At 30.6% G+C, this 23,227-nt stretch overlaps 1 protein-coding gene across 1 annotated transcript in view; it reads right to left on the bottom strand.

Moving 5' to 3' along the window:
* LOC124369142 (plexin A3) overlaps positions 1-23,227 on the bottom strand; it is a 141,074-nt gene that overhangs the window by 16,660 nt on the left and 101,187 nt on the right. The window contains 12 exon segments of the mRNA XM_046826919.1: positions 2,087-2,275; positions 2,437-2,540; positions 5,738-5,921; positions 6,601-6,814; positions 8,198-8,335; positions 10,562-10,826; positions 13,526-13,781; positions 16,916-17,092; positions 17,605-17,847; positions 18,343-18,462; positions 20,321-21,066; positions 23,026-23,227. Of these exon segments, the coding sequence (XP_046682875.1) occupies positions 2,087-2,275; positions 2,437-2,540; positions 5,738-5,921; positions 6,601-6,814; positions 8,198-8,335; positions 10,562-10,826; positions 13,526-13,781; positions 16,916-17,092; positions 17,605-17,847; positions 18,343-18,462; positions 20,321-21,066; positions 23,026-23,227 (2,838 nt within the window).

The raw sequence follows: 23,227 nt of genomic DNA, 5'->3' as shown, positions 1-23,227 counted from the left end.
ATATAAACCCTAAACCTGTTATCAAAATTAATCATATGAAATAATTTTTCCTATTGCCAACTGATAATAAAATATTAAATATAATTAAGTATTTATTAATGTTTATGATGGTTTTACTACAAATTTGCTTACACATATTTCACACAATATTGAATCAGTCACTTGTCATATAGTTAACATTAGCTGCAACCATGGTAATTTTCCTCAGGCATTTAAGAAAACTATCACTATCCCTCTTCTTAAAAAAATAAAACTCATATCATTGATAATATAGGTCCAATCAGACTTTGGTCAGTATTTTCAAAAATATTTAAGAAATGCGTTAAAAGTAGGTTATTGTGCTATCTTAAAGAAATAAACTTTCAAAACAAAAAATAAAGAATTACTAAAATACCTTTCTTTTTTGACAACAAATATTTTATTCATCAATTTAGACAAAACATAAACAAACCAAAAAAGTAGACATTCTCAACTAGCAATCAGCTGATAATAAAAACTGTGATTTGACATTAATAGTAATCCTACAGAAAACAGTTTGTATTTACAGAACATAAGACTGTCAAAGATGCTCCAATTGGATTTTTTCCTTTTATTTATAAAAGCATGAATAATAAACACAAAAGATCTGGATTGTTTGCAGACTTTAAAAGCCCTTTGATTTAGTTAACCATTGCATCTTGTTATTGAAATTAGAATCAATTGGAATAAGAGGATATGCTTTGAGCTGGTTTAAGTTTTCTTTCTGGTCAAATAAAAAAAGTGAGTCAATAACCATTTCAGCGCATTCCTGCCTGTTGAGGCTGACGTGCCTCAGGGGTCGGTTTTGTCTACTAATGATTTACTAAACAATAAATTTGAAACAGATATATTTGTGTTCATAGATGACATTGTATTTATGTATTCAGAAAGCTTTAAAAAAACTCTGTTCCATAAAATGAAAAATGACCTCCAAAGTTTGATTTGAGACATTTGTGTGGCAGATATAGAAATTTGCAAAACAAATTTTATTAAATTTGATATTTGTAGTTTTGATTTTAATTTACCGGTCAAATATAAAAAAATATAACTGCAATAACAATGATTTATGCTAATGCCCCATATTACATAAAGTGAGTAATTTTAAGTATTTAAGTGTACACATGGACAAATCTGTAATGTGAAAAAAAACATCTAAAATTATGTTGGTATTCACTGACAATTTAATTTTAAACTTCTAAAACTTGGAATAGCCACTATCTTAAACCAGAGTTATTGAAAAATTAGAAAGAATAAATGTTGATTGTAATTGCTTGCCAATTGTATAAAAATTGTCAATTTTGGTCGTCCACTTGAAAAATTTTATTGGTTCAGTCTAGATAACAAACTTATCCAAGCTATATGCAAATAATGTATCTGTACCAAGTTTAGTATGAATCCATTGAGAATTACGGCATTTATCGTGTTCACACTTATTTCAGCATTGTTGCATTTTACTCCAAATGTTATACGCCCGCTCTCTCAAAATTTTACAAGATATAAAAAAAACAAGTAAGATTAAACATTATTTTTAATGACCTGAGAATTTAAAAACACCTTTCTGTTTAGTTCTATGACGTGTGCATGTGTGTGTACATACATTTTTGGATTATGGTTTTTTTTGGTTCTGGGAGCCATGATTGAAGAAAATGCAAAAAAATACATTTGGAACTTCTGTCATGAGGATAATTGTAAAAGGCAGATTTCTACAAGAACTATTCCAAAAGTAACCGCCGTTTGTTTACAACGCTGATAGTAATGGGACTAGCGCTCACTTTCACACAATAGTGTGCGCACGCTCTTAACATGGCTATGCTCCATCTGTTTGTTTAATCAAGGCTACTACCAAAATAGATTACACCAGAATTAGAAATTTTGATCAATCACAAGATACTTTGAAACACTCTAATAGATAGACCAATATATAATGGGTAATGGACAAAATAAATAAGATGAGATAAACAAAAATAATTGGTTTGGCTTGAACTAAACAATCAGGCTTGTACACCTCTATTTAAATGTAAATAAGTAAAAGGAAACACGGAGCTAAAGATGTACTTTATTTTATTACCTTTAGACCACCATCGTGGTCATGATTGAGTGGAGAGGTCGCCCTGCTGAGAGGTGGGCTGCCAGAACTGAACTTACTCAAGTTCAAAGTCTCGTATTTGTGTGATTTGTCAGTTTTGTCTGACAGAATTGACAGATTGTAAACTGATGACTGTTTTGAAACCAGATTCAAACAAGCTCCATCAGGTACCTAAGCAGAATAAAAAATGTCATAAGTTTTCTTTCAAAAACACCTCTTTCTTTTATATAAAAGTATGCATACAAAAATACTGTTATATGCGAATACCTAAACCAAAGACAACATTAATAAATGATTTTCTAAATTTCCAATTCAATATCTCTTTTACTTACCCTATAATGATTGAGAGTATTTCGTTTCTTCCATTCACCTTCGGTTTTTGTTGTACTGTCTTCATCATACAGAATTAACCTACCAGAAGTGCCAGTTCTCCACTCTAAAACAAACAAATTTTCAAATTACACATATTCACTTTTCACTAATTTTAACAAAAAATGAGAATGTTGGCCCAAATGGTTGAAGAATGGTGACAATTTCACCTAAAATTTTATTTCTAATATTAGTCAAATAGTATTTTAAATTAAATAAATTCATTGTATGTATGTTCTTTTAAACTAAGAGTATAATACACAGACTTCTTCAAACAATGATCCTTCACTCTTAAACCCAATAAACAATAAATTATGAAAATAAACAATAAATTAAAACACTGAAAATATGTTATCCTACCACAAAAAGTAACCAAAACTTGAATTTATATATACTTTAATTTGTTCTGAGAGTCTACAACAGATTAAAACATTTTAACCATATTTTGTGTCATATTTTTATACAACATAAAATCATAAATGTATTTTTTTACAGGATTGTAAAAAAATGGATTATGTATGGTATCCAAAATCACATATAATTACAAATGCAATTAGTTTTATGTTAAAAAACTAGATAGTAATTACATAAGATTTAGATTTTACATACATAGCTCATTAATATACATAATATTTTGACTGTAACACAATTCAGGTGGGTAATACTTACAGTCCACAACTAAAAATAAATCAAGGTAGGTGCATCAATAAAGAAGGGCATAGTTGGATGAAAACAAAAATACTACATCTGTTTATCACTGTAAAATGGGTTGATCAACTATTACCATATAATACCAAATTACAGGCATAGTTTTTAACTCTTTGAGTGCCACAGCGTCGCTAATTTTGATGATACAAAAAGTGCATAAAGTGCCAGTATCGCTAATTTTGACGTTTCGTATTTCGATAATATTTTGTATAGTACAAGATTATTTTGCCCCAATAATCAGACAGCTGCATTCAATAGGTTCCAAAATATCGATAAATACGAGTTTTATGTTGTTTCTCTAACATTTTATCTGTGAAACTTATGTTGTTTGTGTATTTATCAAGAGGCCACTATTTTTGTACGAGTTTTCCTTATCCGGGACAAAAAATAAATTACAGTATTAAAAAAGACAGACTTTCTCTAACCTGTTTTGGAATTTATAAGTTATTACGACAGTCAATGAAAACAAAAACTAAAAGAACAACATTTTATTATTTGGAAATGTCAGGTCATTCGTGTGTCTATTTGGAGACGATTTGGCGATAGGAAGTATGACTCATTGAGTATTTTTCGAATAAATTATTATGGAAGAAGGAACGTATAATGAAGTTTATTTTGGTCCCTGATAAGGAAAACTCGTCCAAAAATAATGGGCTGCGATAATACCGAAGTACCTATGCGATGATTTTGTCTTCCAGTCACGTGACGTAGCGGACAAGTACCGTGCCGCGTAACGGCCTTTCTTGTTGTATATGTACCAATAACCAAGCGTTTGAGTAAATACAAACTAAAATAGTAACTTATACAGTATTTTACTGTATTTATTTACAAAAATAATGTAGTAATTTGAGTTGTGTCCAAGTGAAAAACGTGAATTTTCAGTGTAAATATATTAGGGTTATTATTTAGTAAATGTAAACTTTTATGTAAATATGTTAGCAAATATATGTTTTAACATTTACTAATCATATTTATTTGTTATATTGTTGTTTTATTAGATTTTTTGTGAAAACTACACTATTACTATGTATTTTCTAAACTCTGACAAATGAAGTACAATTTATAAAATGTCATTACCGGGCAGCTATGTTTATACATATTATAATGCTATGTTTTTTTAATTCTAGAATAATATATTATACATGGGTTTTATTTAGAATTATACAGCCTTTATCAAGGTATAAAGAAAAAAATATTAAAATTAAAGTGTACACTCAAATTAAGTCGAAACTTAACTTTTTATAAAAAAGTAAAAAACATTTATTACAAATACTGAAATTTTTATACTTTTATAAATAAAATTTTGTATATCATATTCTACATTTAATGAGAAAAAAAACAAGAACAAAAGTATGAAAATCTGTTGGGTACTATTTTACAACAGCTTTTATCCCAAAAGCTTACAAATATGCCAAAACAGCCTGGCACTTTATGCATATATGCCTTGGGAAAATACCTGTGGCACTCAAAGGGTTAATGAATGTCAATATGATTTAATTAGTATAATATACTTGTCAGATAATAATTTAATTGGATTGAATATTAAATCAAATTAAAATTAATACAAATTTTAAAGTAAGTAACAGTACATGACAAACATGTTTACTGAAAATAAAAAATATACTGAAATATACCAAAGTCAGCAATTTACGATAACATAATAGAAAATACCAGCAATGGTTCAACCATTAGCGTAACTTACAGTAGTTGCAGCCAAGATTAAATCCGGCAAGTATTCAAACAGTTGAAATGGACTTAAATAATCTACAGGGACCGGAAGTAAATTACAATCATTGGATGAAGTCACTATTTCCGTAAATAGGAGATATACCCCATAAATAAATGAAAAAACTATTTATGCATAAATAAACACTAGACTGATCTTCTTATCAAATTAGATCAGTCATATGTCTTTAATTATGTCTACAGGTCTAAAAAAACTATTTGCTTCAACCTATTTAAACAAAATTGAGATCCAACAGACCTCTATCTGAAACATTTGTTACACTATAACACCCATCTTAAACAATTAACCATTCAAAATATTACCATTGGTTCATTTTCACACTATTAGCTGAACAATACATTGTTAACCATCAGAGAATTGTTATTCCATATAACATAGCCTATACTTAAATTGCTCTCCTTCAATTGACCATAGCAACTGAATACTGAATTGCGCTTTCCCAATCTTCTTCTGAAATCATTAAATCTATGCAATGATTTGTATAAGTTGAGAGTAGCATTCTCTGGAGCCAAGTGTTTCTAAATTAAATTTTAGCCCTAAGATATTATCATATAAATTAAAGTTATAAAATGAAAACATTTTAAATTTAACAATTGCTTTATTAATTTATATTTCAATCAATTGAATATAGTAGTGATTAAGATGGTTCGTAAGCATCACAGTATATTTTGCTGAAGTGTCTTATCTACTCTAAGTCAAGTACTTATAGCAGTCAACTACTGTTGTGGATCAGATATAAAACTTTATAGTTGGTCAACCCACTTCACCACGTTTAGAACACATACAACTATTTATCCGTAAAAACTTACCAACATCCAAATCGTCTTTACGTGGGCGTTGACTATATGGAACATTTCTATAAATTGTATCTAGAGCTTTCTCCTTAACTTGAGAAATAGTATCACAGTCCAAAACTTTAACTTGAACATTCTCTGTGTTAGGATCCAAGCCAGTGACAAACACTGTCTGTTGTGAAATGGATACCAGCACAGTCTGAAACAAAATAATTACAATTGTGATACCTCTCATTAAGATTATCCTATAAGCAGTAAAACAAATTTGTCATATTTGATAACATTTTACTAAAAAATTAGATTTATGAAATTCATATGTCTTGCTAGGTCAGGTAACACTAAATCATTGCCTTTTTTATAGCCCAGAATTACAATAAACTATGTATTAGTGATACTATGAATATTATTTTTAAATGTTCACAAACATGATACATTCATGCTGCTTTAGTCTTAGTCAGTGTTTATTTTTTTTAATTACCACAACCCAACTTCTTTCAAAACAAATTATATTCTATTACAAAGAAAATACCAGAAAAAGTAGAGAATAAAAATGTTGAGATTAGTTGTAGACAAAACATTTTTTTAAACCTACTTTTGATTACTTTAAAAATGGAAATATAATAAATTAACTACGTAAAGTTTCTTAACATTAATAAACAGTTATTATAAAAAACAAAATCCAATGCATTGTACAAAAACCACTTTTATTTTTGTCCTATATAAACCTTTACTGGCAACATCATGTTTCCCATGTAGGTTAGGAACAGAAATATTGAAGTGGGAATGGGTTAAATACACAGCATATAAACTTAATAGCATTTGTTTTAACAGTTGAATCTGTTATTTATTAGACAGTACAACCTGTTATAATTACTCACTAGTGGTTTAAAATCTATAGATTGTCGAATAAGTTTCTCTTCACTAAGTGAGTATCTGGCCTCGGAAGTGATAGCATCGACTGGCCCCTTGTCCACTTGTTGCTTCATAGCCCGGAACAACATATACAGAGGTTCACCTGCGCACTCCCGCAAGAACTTGTATAGCAGGAAGGTGAACCAAGCTGATAACATTTTCTCCGCCACACTTTCCGTTCTGGAATCATTATATCATATCAATAATGCTGTGACAAATTTCATTAAAATTCAAGAGTAAGATTTTTTATATAAGCTTTCAGTTCAAATTATCTGCTTAAATCTCATTAATCAATTTTATACAAGTATTTCCTACATTTCTCGCTTGGCATTTGGCCTATGGCACTAGTTATTTGTTGTCAAAAATAGTTTAGTATATATTTTATACTAGCTGGAAATTATATAAATCAGAAAAGAATTTCTGATTTAGTCACTGTTTCTAGTTTAAGTCTTGAACAATTAACAAGACATTTAGGACTTAACATTAATGATATTTTGGTGTAGAAAAAATGCTATCATTAGTAATTGTATATCTTATTAATTAAACAGACATAATTACATAATGTTTACAATTACATGTAAGTTTCCATATAAAAACTACACATTAATGCTGTACAAACATTGTTTTATGCCTGGTAATATAGTTTAATTGAAAGGATAATGTATTGGACATTCGCCATCAATATATATATATTAGAAAATGTATAACACAACAATTTCAGAATCGATAATGTGTATAATGCAACATTTGGAGACGTTTCTGTTATACATGACTCAATTTCGTATTATGAGAGTTTTTCTGTATCCGAGATAGTGTCAGTCCCTCTTAGCTAGGTTAATTGGATTTCTACTGTTTCTTTTAGCAACCAGTAACTTGCCTACTGTTGATCAGCTATCCACACATTAACATACTCTGATGCATGAATATAAACATTGAAAATACAAATTCATTTTAAATGTGTGTTTGTTATTTATTGCTTATTGTGTATGTGTGTCTAAGTTTTACAATCTGATAAGGGGTTTTAACCCTGAATCAAACAAAAACTAACTGAAAACAATATAAGGTACATAACCTTCTTTTGTAATATGATTTATACTGTCTGCTAAAGAAACAAAAATAATGTTAAAACACATAAAAACTGTATTGTTTTAAGGTCTTACAATTTATAACACTTTTGAAGGCACAGGTAATTTTTATCCCTATTGACAAAACTTATTTTTTAAATAATTAAAATGGCGTTTTTAATTCTGAAGAATGTTTGTGTTATGAGTAAAAGATTTTTCTCTTAAGCTAATTTTGTTAAAAAGTGCTAAAGACATTGTTTTTCTCAACATGTCTGGATGAATTACATAGTATTTGTATTTTATCAAAAACCAAACTAGTTTTAGATGCACAAAAAAGGCAATATAGAGCTTTAAAAACCTCAAAACTTTTCCAAACTTCCAAAAGTTGTAACCTTTCTCAGTTACTTAATCCAGATTATGCTTATATACGTGCAAGGTGTATTTTAATGAGTTTTGTAGTCACACTAATTAAAACACTAAAATGAATATATTTATTTACCTGCGAAGTAAGAGTTTGGGATGGCTCTTCCCTTCCATACACTTCTCAATAAGCTCAGCAAGCAGAGTTTTTAGTATGTCTGTACAATACTCCATCTTGCTTTGTAGGGTCACCATTATCAAAGAAGCTACGTTTACCCTGGAATACCAAATAACAATTATTTCTAAATAATAAGCTTGAGCTTTTAAATTTTTACTCTGTAAATCCACAGATATAAATAGAAGCTTATGTATAAGTTTTCCACATCTCAAAATACAGATGTTGGCAGTAAAAACTTAATTTTTTAATAACTATAAAAACTTAAGTATATTTGTTATATAGTAATAATACCAGTTACAATTTTTAAATATTCATTTTTCTAGAAATAAACATTTATGAAGTTCTGATATAATAACATTGGTCTAATAGAATGGCCTGGGCGGTCTCCAGACCCATGGACTTTTTCTATGGGGTCACATTAAATCCATAATTTACAAAACACCAGTAGAAAACATTGAAGATTTAAGAAACAGGATTGTTAAGGACTGCAACAAAATACCACTTCAGACTTTTCAAAACGTGAGAGAGGAACTCACCCTACGCTTGTCTCACAGCCAAGTAGTAGGACTTCAGTTTGAACATTTGATTTGACTTATAGTCAAAGATAGTAGACACTTATAGTATACATATATTATGGAAACCCATTTTATACTCTATAAATTCAAGGTAAAATGTTGAGAATGTGACAAGTTCTTAAGATGTAGTCATTTTTCAGATCCTCATTTTTGCAAATCCTCTTAAAATAGCATCATATTTTTGCCTTATTTTTGTGTAATCCAAAATGTTGAATTTTCACATAAGTTATAGCCATTTACTAGAGCATAAAATAGTAATATCGTCTCAGAAGACTATCAAACTTGCAATTTCTAATATAATTACCAATTAAAATATTCCGAGAGCATTCCCCCAGATCCCAGCTCGACTGGGAGGTACAGGAAATTTTCCTGTAGTGGAAAACCCTCTTATTAGGTAAGTAATCCTAGATACGCCTGTGTCTGTACCTCTCACATGGCAACAATCTCAGCATTGCTTATGTAACTCTGAATGTTCCTACTTTACCTGTATGTACCTCAAAGTATAATAACGTATCTGAGATCATTCTCAAATAGTGCAGATATGTGGCAATGGTGGTTTTGTCGGTACTGGTGCCCTTAACCCTTTTCAGTACAAAGATTGCAGTAATGAGTTCTGGTACAGAAAATCCCCATGAGAGTTCCATGAAAGACAATTGTCAAGAATCATTGGGCTTGTGCAGAAGAAATTAATGAAAGAATGTGCCACAGCATAAGTGCGAACTTACAACTGATGTTGGTGAAACTATATTCATGTTGGTGAATGATGCACAAAATATCAACTGATGAAAGGGTTCAAGAATTGTAGGTTCACTGTAAATGAGTTGTCTGATCAATTTCCTGAGGTTTCAAGATATTTCCACTAGAATAAAAAAGTCTGTGTGCTCAACAGGGTTCCTAGAATGTTCTACAACCTCAAAGCCAGCCCGATACAATCAGTATTAAAATTTCTTATTAGTTATGATTCTAAACAGAAAAATGTTGTAAAATCATTGAGACAGATGAGACCTCATTTAAATACTACACAAGTACAAAACTGCAATGACAAAAATGGTGCATAAAAACTCACCAAACACACTCTAAACATTAAAAAAAAACTGTCAACTGGGTGGTCAGTCTTTTGGTACCAAACAAGTGTACTGCTTGTGGATATCTTGCAACCAGGAACTATGATTAATGCAGCAGGTTACTACAAAAAATTTCTCCGGACTTCTTCAAAACAAAATAAAAGGAATGTTCACTTCTAGAGCTCCTGTGATGAAACAACTTCTTATGGAATTTGTAATCATCCGTGTAAAAACTGAATCATTTATTTGAACTGAACAGAGTATGACAAGTACCTCAGTCTTTATAATTATTACGCTGATAACTAATAAAGTATTAATCAAACTTTCAGGAATAAAATTAATTTAATATTCACACATTTTACGTACAGTCTACAGAAATAGATATAAAACCTTTCCTCACATTCTTAAGCATGTTTACACAAAAGGAAGTTTTAAGTCTAAAACAAATTTGATAAATAATGAATAATACAATAAACACGCCCTAACAATGAAAAAATCATTTATTGATACCAATATTGGTCTATAAAAAATAGAAGTAAACTGTGGTTAGATGTTGCAACTTTAGGATGACTAATTAATTAAGTCTTTTATAATTGAACACCCCCAAAGACCAGCAATTTACTATATTCATTAGATATGTTAGCTTCTACAGCTGTTATTGCAATGTCAATAAAAAGATGTCTGACCTATCCCTCATGGAGAAATAGCGATTACTCTCCAAAGTGCGAATGAAGAGAAGTAGAAACGTCTTGTTGAGTATAAGCTGGCCGAAGAGCCGTAGACCCTTGTCATTGCGCAACAGCTCAGGCCGCTCCCACTGTAAGACTGCATGGTCTTCAGTGCTAGGGAACAGGATCTTCATGGCGTAGGTGCGGTAGTCCAGGAATGGAATTCCTCCAGACGTCAAATCACCCGTCAGGTCAGTCATCTCAGTTTGCAACTCAGCAAACGCTGCATGGAACATTAAATTTCACAGTTAAAACATTGTTCAATAATTGTACTATAGTGTTACTATTAAACAACTCAATATGACAAATTAAGACTTATGAAATCATAAATAAAATTGTACAATTCCTGTATGTTATCAGAACAACCAGTAATCAAAAACTATATCTTGATTACGTCACGTCCTTGATATTTCAGTTCTATCATATGATTCAATTATTCGCTAACTGGCATTTAATATTATTTACATTAAAGAAAATTTCATAGTAGGTATTGAAATGTGTTCAATTAATCTTGTATAAAGCAATGTGTTTTAAAATGGTGTTTGCCGTTGAGAGAGAAATAAATATTAATACGATGCTCCGATCTGTATTGCAGATCCACAACAATGCCATTAAGTGATTCTAACTGTAACAACTGGATCCAACTAATTTTCCTTACATCCCCTTTTTGTAATCTGATGTTATATGGATGCTTCAACTTACAACCTCATCAATTCGTTTGACGTCCACATAACATAAAATGACAGTACATCATGTGGTTCTATCCTAAAGCCAATTTTTTAATCATTCTGACAAAGTATATATAATAGAACATTGTAGACAAAACAAGGAACGTATGTTCGTATTGCTTTTCATTCTGGTTATCTTATTAGCATCTGGTTGTTATGCCGGCATGAGTAAACAGAGCATGAATGAAATTGTTCTATCAAACATATTTGTGGATTATTTACATTAGTAATATTCAGTTTTCTTTAGAAACATGTTTAATATTGTGGTATGTTTAAAATCTCAAAGCAATGATAAGTTGACAAAATGACAGTTCAGGATAGCGACATAGGCCACTGCATAGACTATTTCTTTGTTGTCTGATAGTAATAAATAAAATAAAATAAAAGCATACAACATTAATTAAATAATAAACTTATTATATTACATTTATTGAAAGTTTCATTAGGAGTATTTGAATGGAAAAAATCATATGATATGAATGTCCCACTGTAGCAGTCTCCACACACGCTGAAAAAAAACCATGTCAAAGGGTTAACCCTTTCAGTGCCCGAGCAAGATAAAAAAACGTTCGACCAAAAAATACTACAATATCCATAAAATCAAAATAGTTTTAGATAGGCTCTTTATTTTTATTTTATTTTGTTTACAGATAAATTATTTAGTTAAAAAAATATAAAACATTAATATAATGCTAATTTATTATATTTAAAAAAAAAAAACGCAAATTGTTCTTACCAGAATATTTTTGAACACTTTTCCAGTTTTGTATGCAAACTAGCACTTGAAAAAAAATCCTCAAAACAACTGATACTAGCCTACTATGTACAACAACTATAATTGTGCACATACAACAAAAGTGATTTTATTATGAAAAATCCTGTAAAGATAACACTACTTTTTGTGGAAACCTAGGATTTCACCTTTTCTTGTAGGCATAATCTCAACTCATAAGGTTAAAATACATTTTATAAAATACACAGGCTATCACAGAGTACTGAAATACAAAAATATAAATATACAGTATATATTTTTTCAGTTTCAAATGATTAATAGAACTTTAAAAAATTACTCTAGTATAAAACATAAAATCAATTGAAAAAGGGAAGAGAAAATTAAACTAAATACAACCATAAAAAGGTTTGATTAATATTTTTAAAACTATAGAAGTAATGTTGTTTTTTTTTTTTAGAAAGCAACACTTCTACTTTTTGGTTGTTTTACACTAAGTTTAAACTAAACATCTAATTATCTTGTAAAATTGCTATAAATATTTTTTATTGTAATTTGGTTCATTCTGATTGTTTATATACAACAAAAATTATAATATATAACAAAATGAAGTAGAATTTTTACAGTGAACATCCATCCGTATATACAAACATTGGCATTTCTCTGTAGTTTTTCATACATCGTTGGCACTAAACGGGTTAAATTATCTCTGGTCCTTAGTACATACTGCTGAGAGTTGGTGGAACTGAAAGTCAATATTTCTTTATAAAATAAGTATGTTTTAAAATGGAAAGTATGAGTACTAGAATTTGGTAGAAAGACCTGAGGAAACAAGAATAGCCAGTTCAAAGAACAGAGAATCTCAATCAGCCCATGTTATCTGATTCAATTTAATCCATAATAAATTGTAATAATTATAATACTGTAAGAATAAAATTTGACAATAGTTAATTTAAATTTATAAATAATTGCTGTAAATGTTAGCTACAGAAACTTTTTAACGTCCTTTATGGCATAAAAAGTAAAAACTGTATTCGATTGTTAATATCTTCTTTCAAGGCCAAGCCTTAATTAGTGAATATAAACTCCATTTTAAGAACCCAGTTATTTATTAAGTGCTCGATTTCTGTAGTGCAATTAAAATAGCAGTGGTTTATATCTTTTTAAATATTAAAATATTTAACACTTTGTCAGATATTTTACTAAATATTATTAAGATTTAAAAAATTATCCAATACCTATTGAATATTATTTTATATGTATTCAAAATTATTAAAAATTTCCCTCCATACCCTTATATTTTTAAACACTCAGTGAGAAATAAAATAGAGAATATAAATTATGTTATTATAATAGTCTTGCTGTACAGGTTTTAACATTATTTGATTCCAATGCATAACAATAAATGTACACAGTGCTAGAGAAAAATCCAAAAGAGAAAAAAATAGGACAGCAATACATTACCTTCTTTACACTCTGCAGCCACTCTCAACTCTAGAATATCCATTTGCTCTTGCATGTTCTTGAGAACTCTGTTGCTCTCAGTAGACTTGCGACGATAAGCAATAAGGAATGCGACAAAAACTAGAAGAAGCAGCAATATGCCTGCAATCACTCCAAACAGGGCTGGCTTGCTGAGTGGGCCATTAATGTCGGTAGGTGACTCGTAACTGAGGCGACCAATAGTGTATCGCAATGCACCACTAGCACCGACCATCACCTATTTACCCCAAAACACATTAATAAAATCAAGTAAATTTGCGTTTCTCAAAACTAGATACGCTGGATTTCAAATAACTGAAAGAGTCATAGATAAGGCAATTTGTGTAGATCTAAACACAGTTGCTTAGTTGTTATAATCCGTTGTCTAACAACAATTATTTCTTTAAAGGTGTAACCAATTTAGCTTGAAACAGATAATATCAAAAGCGAATGTTTATTTCAGCTCCTTTTCACCTTCTGCTTAGTGTAACGATTGAAATTTGACACTGTAACAGACTTGACTCATGGAATTTGGAGTCCTTGTCCATCTGAAACATCAAGTTTCAGATGCTGCACTAAACGGAAGATGAAAAGGAGCTGAACTCAACATTCCTACTGAATCAATCTTTTCCACAAAAATGTGTAATACCAAAAGCTAAAAGTCTTTCAGCATCACCAACATAAAAAAATGTAATAACTAACCAGCCAAAAGATTGCATTATTGTTACTCAGTTTGTACAATTTCTTATTGTTATCAATAGTAAAACAGGTATTTTGCGTATTCTTCTGGAGAGCCATACAAGGAGGGATAGTAGGATTTTTAAAAGTAAGGTATTATACATTTTCTTTGTAAAGTATGCTAAAAACATTTATTTTTAATTAATTATTTATTTTACTAATTATTATAGGAGTCAATTATGTGTGCAACACTAAACCTCTCCAATCTATTCAATGTTTGCTAATAAACCCATTAAAATATGGTATTGGTGAGCAATTTTTATACAGATACCTTTATTGCAATAATAATCATACTGTTTTTACCAAGTGCAACTATGACACAATTAAAGAATAAACTTTGGCTTCCTTGTTGTACCCCAACTGATGTCATAACACAACCCAAGCTGTTGATTTCTGCTGGACTGAGGAATGTTGTGGGCATTGTTCATCTAAAGACGTATATCAAAATAATCAGGTAGAACATTGAAAAGAGAAAAAAAATTGGGATGCTTAAACTGATAAAATCAAACTAATTGGATCTGGTGAACCAAAAACTTTTAATTTAATATATTAAAATTTATACCCTTTTTGCCATAGGGCTACAAATAGTTTATATTGATTTGTACTAAGTAACCAACAATTAAAAAATAATAAATAGCCATAAGAATTTTCAAACGTACAGCAAGCAACTAAGACAATTTTAAAATTAAATCCAGAAATAAGAAATACGTGTATAAAATGGTATTTAATATTTTTTTTATTTATAGAGAAATTGTCCTATCTAATGCCATATTTAACTTTAAAACATAATTATTAGTATTGCTATAAGAAACTATTTAACACAATATAAAGGTTTTGTTTTTTTAAAGTTACAACACTTTGTGTATGTTTTCTTTTATATGTATAGTATTGTGAGCATCTAATACAATTTCACTTGAATGTTTTAAAATGATTTTGAGCATTAAATAAGTACAAAAACAACCATGATTAAAAATGAAAAATAATTTTATAACCGACCAACCTCAAGAAACTTTAAAAATTCAGGTCAAATACTAGTTTTCACTTGAGAGATATAAGATTTAATAGTTAAAAAAATATTAATTAGTTAAGGATTTACTAGGGAGATTTTAATGAACTAGAAAAGAATAGTCAGCTTTAAATTGGTACTTATTCTGGTCTAGAATTGTAGTATTTCCAGAATTAGTATTATGAGAAATAAAGTAATCATTGAAAAAGTCTTAATGGCTCTTTAAACGTTTACTTGTTCGATTTTGAAAGTTTCTTTAACTTACTGCAATTTTTATTGTTTTAAAATTTGATGTAACAATTTTTTAATACTGTCCACAACTTACTTAAGTAACAAACATTTCTGCAATAACCAAGAACCAATGTTAATTTATTATTCTTGTGTCATTGTCACACTATTCTTTTCACCCTAATATTTTAACATGTAACTTACTGATGATAAAAAACTTATATCTCTAAAGTTTCACTAGTGTTCTGAATACAAGAAAAAAGAATACTGGATATATGTACCGATTTATATATTTTTTTTACAAATGCTAATTAGATTTTAATAATTTGCTGTTTTTAATATTAATTCTGATAAGGAAATAATCTGTATATTTAATAGGTTCACCAGTATACATTATACAAGGTAAAACATTAAATATGGATGGTCCTTGATAATATTTTAGTGGTTCAAAGTTTACACTCAAGACTCAAAATAATGTCAGAGACTGCCAGAGAATTATGGCTTAATTAAAGGTTATATTTGTATTAATTACCATCACAGTTTTGATTCATCTTTGTTTGTGAATTGTGTGTACAACATTATCCTATTCCACATCCAGATTTGAGAAATTTTCCATTAAACGAATGCCATTTGTAGTGCTGTGCAAGTGCCAATTTTCCTTACATTAAATGACTTTGCCGCCTCAAGAATTCAATTAAATGTAATAACATAAGTTTACAGAAGGATCTTCATAATCCTCTCATAAGCCTCATACTGAGAAAACGAATAATTACTGATGGTGTACAAAGGTAATGTTTACCATTTCTTGATGTGCAACTTTTAACAGTTGAACTAATAAAAATAATTAAGCTGTCTTGTGCTCTACACTCAATTTACATTCTGTACTTCCATTACTTGTTATTTAGTACTTTCTGCTTATATAAATTTAAAAGCCAAAACAAGTGGTCTCAGCTTATAATGAATACAATTAATAAATGTCACATGTGTAACATAAAGAATATTTATTTCACTGCTTGCTAGTTTTGATGAAAACATTCAGTTTTGAGCAGACTGGCAATGCTCACTATAATTACATTTTTAAGTATAATTCACTTAGTTTGAATTGTAGCTTACAATAGTGTAAATTTAATTGAGTTTTCCTCTCTTAAATTTTGGTTACTTAAAGGCGTTACAGTATATGATTGTTTCCTTACTACACATGATATCTATATAAAAAAAACTTTGTCCACATATATATGTTATTCTATAATACTGGGGCCCCTTGTCTCAATCATGGGATACAGATGTATTGTATTCCTATGAAGCAGAAGGATTAATTACCTTCTGATGAAGTAAAAAATTCATACAAGTTGTGTTTAGTATTTAATTTTCACAATACTTGATTAAACCAGCTTACTCACCACAACCTCCGGGAGACTGTTTGGCTCAATGTTTTGGTTGTCATGGCTATCCAGGGGCTGGGTTGGGGGTGGTCGACAAGTTAGCTGCTGTCGTGATAATGATGTTACATTGCAATCGGCATTACCGATTTTTACCTTCACATCTGCCTCTTGACATGCTCTATCCAAGTGTTGACCCTTGAAAAAGTCACAAACATAAAAACATTTTAAAACAGGAGATAGCAAAAATGTTATGTAAATGAAAATATTTATTATTTTAAGATTTAAGCAGATGACACTTCTTAATTCAGGTTCGGAAATGTAGGCTGTTCTACACCGTGTACAGGAATTAAGAAGAAAATGGGGAACATGAAACATTTGGGAACATAGTTTAGTTTAGGCTGCCTGTAAATTCAACAGCAATAAGTAATCTTCATTAAGTGAATGACTAATTTCCTCCTATTTATATTGTTATGAATAATATAAAAATAAACAGAAAATTTCAATATTAATTAACAGTCGAATTGTAGATATAAATATTAATTCTGTATAACTATAATTACAGTTGAAAATCATTAAAAAATAATGTATTTGTTGAGTGTTTCTGTAATCATGCAAATGTTACTAGTATGAAGAAACAGTATGTACGAAAGTAAAACCTATATTAGTGGTTTTAGTAGTGGCCAATTGTAAATGTTAACTATACTCACGTTGATGGTCAGGTAGTCACTCTTGTAATATTTGACTTCCTCGTCAAACTTGTCATACACCGGGTTGGGGTACAAGGTGAATGGATGAAAGCTGAACCGAGTTAGGTTCTGTACACCGGCCACATTATCCATTTTGAATCCATACTCTAGCTTCTCTGGATGTTCTGCATCCAAATCTGCATTCCCTATGTTGATCTCAGGAGAGTAGCACTTCATCAGCGAATTACTTCTCACATTGCATTTCTATAAAGCACCAAACAAATTTATTTATTTATAGAAGCAGTAGAGATCCAGTGTTGTATTTTATTTTACAACATTTTAAAAATAAAATGCAAAAAACTAAATGTTAAATGAATTGAGATTTATATCATCTTTCAAATGATATAAAATCATATTAATTCAAGAAATATAAAAAGCCTTATGCTTATAACCACAAACCTAATTTTCTTTGTACATTATAAACTTTCATTATGTACTTTGTGGAAATAAACAAATACTTCATTTACCTCAATTTGTTAAAGGCAGTTTATTTAAGAATTTAATCCACAGTAAATTATAATGTAGGCCCTACTTTGAAAACTTTTTTCGTTTATACTTTATTTTATTAAATTATTTCATCATCAGTTTTTTATGTTCTATAACAATAATCATTTACTAAAAAAATTTTAAAGAGAAAATTATAATATATCCTAATACAACTATCCTCTATTGTCAAATTACTTAAAATGATCTACTTACACTGAGAAAGATTTTGCCGTTGTAGTAAACATACATCTGAGGATTCTGGATATAGGCAAGATTCTTTCCTGTCACGGTTATAAGTATGCCCCCAGCTGGAATACCTTTGGGGATTTTGAGCTGAAAAAATTCATTATTTTACTGTATATGTCCAAAAGCAGACATAACAAAAGGTAAGTTTAAAATGTAGTAAGGATGTTTTAAAAAAAAAATATCATACCATACAATGGGACGGTATTATTTTCATACCTATACAATGAATATTTCCTAGGGTAAAGGACATGTCTCTATACTACAGTTCAATCCAGATATAATACTTAGGTAAAATTTACTATTTAGTTTTAACTGATAAACAATAATCATCACCTATTCCAAATCTAAAATCAGAGATTTTCAAATTATTCCCAAATATTGGATTTATATTTTGAAGTAATTTAATCTGATTCAGTAGTCAAAAGTTATCTGTTCACAGTTTATGAGGTTTCATTGTTTTGTACCACACTCTGTTACTTGATTTACTTGCACTAAACTAAGAGTGTTTGTTCACACTGTTCTGTGCCAATTCTTTTCATTTCCCTAATTTTCCAAAATTCCCTGTAATTCCCAATATACCTTGTATTCTGTATACCTTGTTGTAACCATTTTTCTTGTTTCTTGCTAGTAAGGATATGGTTGTGTGGTTTGTTTCCAACATTGTTTAGGACGATTAAGTGATAGAAGTGCAATATATGAGAAAAAATGGTAAGACTTAAACATTTTGACTGTTTCTTATACTGTCAATCTCAAAGTATGTCCTTTAACTTGATTACTTCACAAGACTTACTTCATAATATGTAGACGAGACATTTTAAATTGTAATCTGTACATGTACAAAATTGTTAGCGCATTAGAAATTTTACTTAGTTCTACATTGTTTTCATTCTCATGAATTTTTAAACGCTTTAATTTGTCACGTTTTATTGTTTTTAAACCAGTGTGTCGCTTACATTTTGGCAACTCAACAATGTCAAAGAGCGGCACATCCCTAACCGAAAATGTCAAGATATTGGGATAAAACAGGTTTAGTTTACTACAAAGGATGACTGTTGGAATGAGTGGAGCTCCCTTAGTTTTAAAGATTTTTGCAAGCCTAAACATGAGGTAATACTGTCGTTCCTGCCCGCTTTGATTGGAAGATACTGGAACAGAGCTAGCCTCCCCTTCTTCCCAAGTGACATGACTGAGATAGTGCCTTTTATCTCTCCATGGTGAATGTAACATGGGATCTCGACAAGAGGCTGCTCATTCCCCCATCCTATCCCATCCTGAAGGAATGCAAAGTTCCTTTTAGAACTAAGTTACAATGAGAGGTTACTCAGCTTCTTGTACCAAGTGAACAACAACAATGGTTTGATGAAATTGGTGCTAGATCTTGGTGACATAACTTCACTGTGTTTCACATACGATATTTACTACAAATACAACTTCAATTCTTTGATGTTTATTTTCGTATTTCATAACCGATGTCTGTGTCCAATGCTTGATGTTGAAATAAGTAATTTTTAGTGATTAAAAGATGTTGGGAATCTCCAAATAATAATGAAGATAGTAGTCTGTGAAAGTTTATCCAAGGAGAATAGTTATCCTTATTTTTAATTTAAAATGAAACAAATGTTTAAAATGAAAGATGACAATGAGGTTAGGTCAAACATACTGAAACATTTAAGTAGAAAATTGGTGTCTTGGACTTAACAATACTGTGAAGATAAACTTAATAAGATATCCAGTTGTAGTAATTAGAAGTAAGGAAAAATGCACAATATCAACAAATTTGTCTTTAATTTTTGCCTGATCTAATTCAGACTACAATATAAATGCAGAAAAGTAAAGTAAATGGATTGCAATGGGCTAAATTAATATCAAATAATATTAATTTGTTTTAGTTAAATTTAGCTAAACCTCCTTGATTTATAATAAATAAAACTACATTTGTATTTACCTGGCTAGCAACTCCAGATTCTGCAGATTCAATAGTTGGGTCTTCCACATATTCAAACAGTTCTTTGTCATATGAGCGATCACCTTTATCGAATTTCATCTTAACTTTGCCACTGCGCTGCCGATCAGATGCACTGGTGATACATAAAGCTTCATTAGGACTGGTAGAAATAATGTCGCAGGGTAGAGTATCAATAGATGCCTGAATTCGAGAACCTGCGTTCATATAGTTGCCTTGAATTTTCAGCAGAGTACCTCCAGATCTCGGACCAAATTTGGGAGAGATAGCTTCCAAACTGGGATCTACAAACTCATATGTTTGTTTGCTCTCCCCTCGGAAATCTTCCACTCGAACCACAACAGGGCCTCGTCGCATGACATTCGTTCCTGGACTATCAACTCGGCAGACTATGCGTTTTGTTTTTTCATACAGTTCTTCGTATGGTTCGCAAGGCAGACCAGCAACTTCAACACCGCCGTAAATGTCTTGATAGGTCTTTCCCAAGTTGATGCCCTCGATGGTGATGTTTGTGCCACCCTCCCATGGCCCCAGCTGAGGAGTGAAGGATGTCACCTCAGGGTTCGGGCAGGTGTGGTTGCGGTTGAGCCACACACCACCACCACGATCGCACTGCTCACTCACCTCACACCGGTCTGATACCTGGCACCAGCCACATGCGAACTTGTCAGCCAATGCCAGGCACATCCCACAGTTGTCCGCCATCTCTCTGCACCGGTAAATCACCACTGGAACACATCATTAAGTGTTTTAACATTTTGCTGGCAAAAGTGTACAACGTAGAATTTAATACAATAGATACATATCCACTTAAAAGTAAACTAAAAAAAAAACTGTTTTGTTTCCATTCAACTATTTTCACCTAGATAACACCATGACTATTTTGGGTATTGTTACATAGAGATTGGTAATTTCTATAGAAAAGCTTGAAAACTACATTATCTTGTAAAATTGGATATCAGTTAACAAGCCTTTATATATTAAAGATAAAATTCTCATTGAATTTTGTTTAATTAGTCTACATCCTCAAATATTTTTCACCTATGGGAAGAGCCAGAAATCATATGGAAATATGTCAGGACTGTAAGGAGGCAGTTGGAGCTATTTGATACTGTGCTTCGCTAAACAGTGCTGAATAAGATTTTATGAATGAGCTGCACATTGTCATGATGGAGGATCCAATCATGATTTGCCCACAGTTCACACTATTCCCTTCACACTGCATCTCGTAGCTGCCTTATTACATCAATATAATGTTCTTTGTTGTCTCTCTGACCTTGTGGAGCATATTTGTGATGAATAACACTGTCCTGATTTAAAAAAAAAAAACTGTGAGCATTGGTTTGATTTGTCTTGGTTCTTTTGGCCATTACTTTTCATGAGTCTTCCATTGTGAAGATTAAGTATTTGTTTCAAGGTCATAGACTGAAAAACCCATGTCTCTTCAACAGTAAAATCTTCTTTAAACATATCCCAGTCATTATCTTAAAAAATCCAGATTGTTCTATCCAATTTTATATAAGGAACAAATTTTGCACAAATATGGATCATTTTAAAATCGTAATGTAAAATTTCCAAACTGCAAATTTTAAAACACCAAGGTCTTCTCCCAACTCTCATAGTCAATCGATGGTTTTTGTTTATTGCCACACAAAACATTAAATTTTTGCAGGATTTTTGTTCATTGCACAGACCAACTGCAACAATCTATGAATTGCCTAAAGCACTCTTTTATCTGAGTATAATCTATAGACTCATCATCAGAAGCTTTCTGTGTCATAGAGATTGTCTCTGGCAAAACTTGTTGCAAACTATTTGCTCAAGGCGTTCAGTCATAGTGAAATACAAGGTAAACACATGTAACAACATACAAAGCAAAGCATTGTGAGTTACTGACTGGGTGTAGCAAAGAAAAATAGGAAGCCAGATACTTTTCCAACAAACATCGTATTTTTACTACAATGTTTTATTACTAAAAAAATATGAACGCAACAGTTCCATGTGAAAAAATTGTACTTCAAATTGTACTTCACATTTAAAAAGTTTACATGTTTAACATTGTTCTTATGTGACAAAGTTCAAAGAAGACAAATCCTAACATTTTGAAGTCAGACAATAATAAAAAACAGCACAAGCCATTTCACATTGATTACTCCACACTATGAACTTAAATTTGACATATTAAAAACCTTCCTCCATTGATATTTATCATAAAAAAACTTAAATTTAGAACTTTGGGAGGAATTGGGTGCCTATTTCTAGAAAACATGGAAAAAGTTAACAATACATATGTTCAAGGGGCCATAAGAAACATATGACGTGACAGTTAACATATTTAAGGCAATATAATGGGAATGCTCTGAAGTAGTAAATAATGCAATGTGGTGTGTGCATAAATATAAGATGTAAATACCACTTTTAATACAGAACTTTTCATACTAAGTTCATTGGTATATAGTATTGATTTTTGCTGCAATTGTGAAGTAGCTACTGTATTTTGTAATTGTATGATACTTCAAATTGTGTGTATGAACTTAAAACAAAATACATTATTTGTATTTAGACTTATTGTATGAAATGTTTTACAGATTGTTTTGACCTTTTTAAGATCAACACTACCGAGATTTTTATTTGTTTGTTTAATAGATTATATAACAAGCCACATTTGATATTTAAACAATAAATACCATGGATATTGTCCGGGTTGTCCAATGGTTTTGAGCCACCCCAGATGACAGCAAACGTTGCTGTGATGTTGGGCGCCTTAGAGGTGTATGAGAATTCCATGCTCTCACAATAGATAGTGTCTCCAAGGAGGTTAGCATTCACACTTGTTACCCGTCCCTCAATGTTGAACTGGCATACAAACCTGGTTTGTACTATAAATTG

The sequence above is a fragment of the Homalodisca vitripennis genome, chromosome X (assembly GCF_021130785.1).
Source record: "Homalodisca vitripennis isolate AUS2020 chromosome X, UT_GWSS_2.1, whole genome shotgun sequence".
Taxonomy (NCBI): domain Eukaryota; kingdom Metazoa; phylum Arthropoda; class Insecta; order Hemiptera; family Cicadellidae; genus Homalodisca; species Homalodisca vitripennis.
The sequence above is the reverse complement of the archived record's forward strand: the minus strand, read 5'-3'. Positions and strand labels throughout refer to the sequence as shown.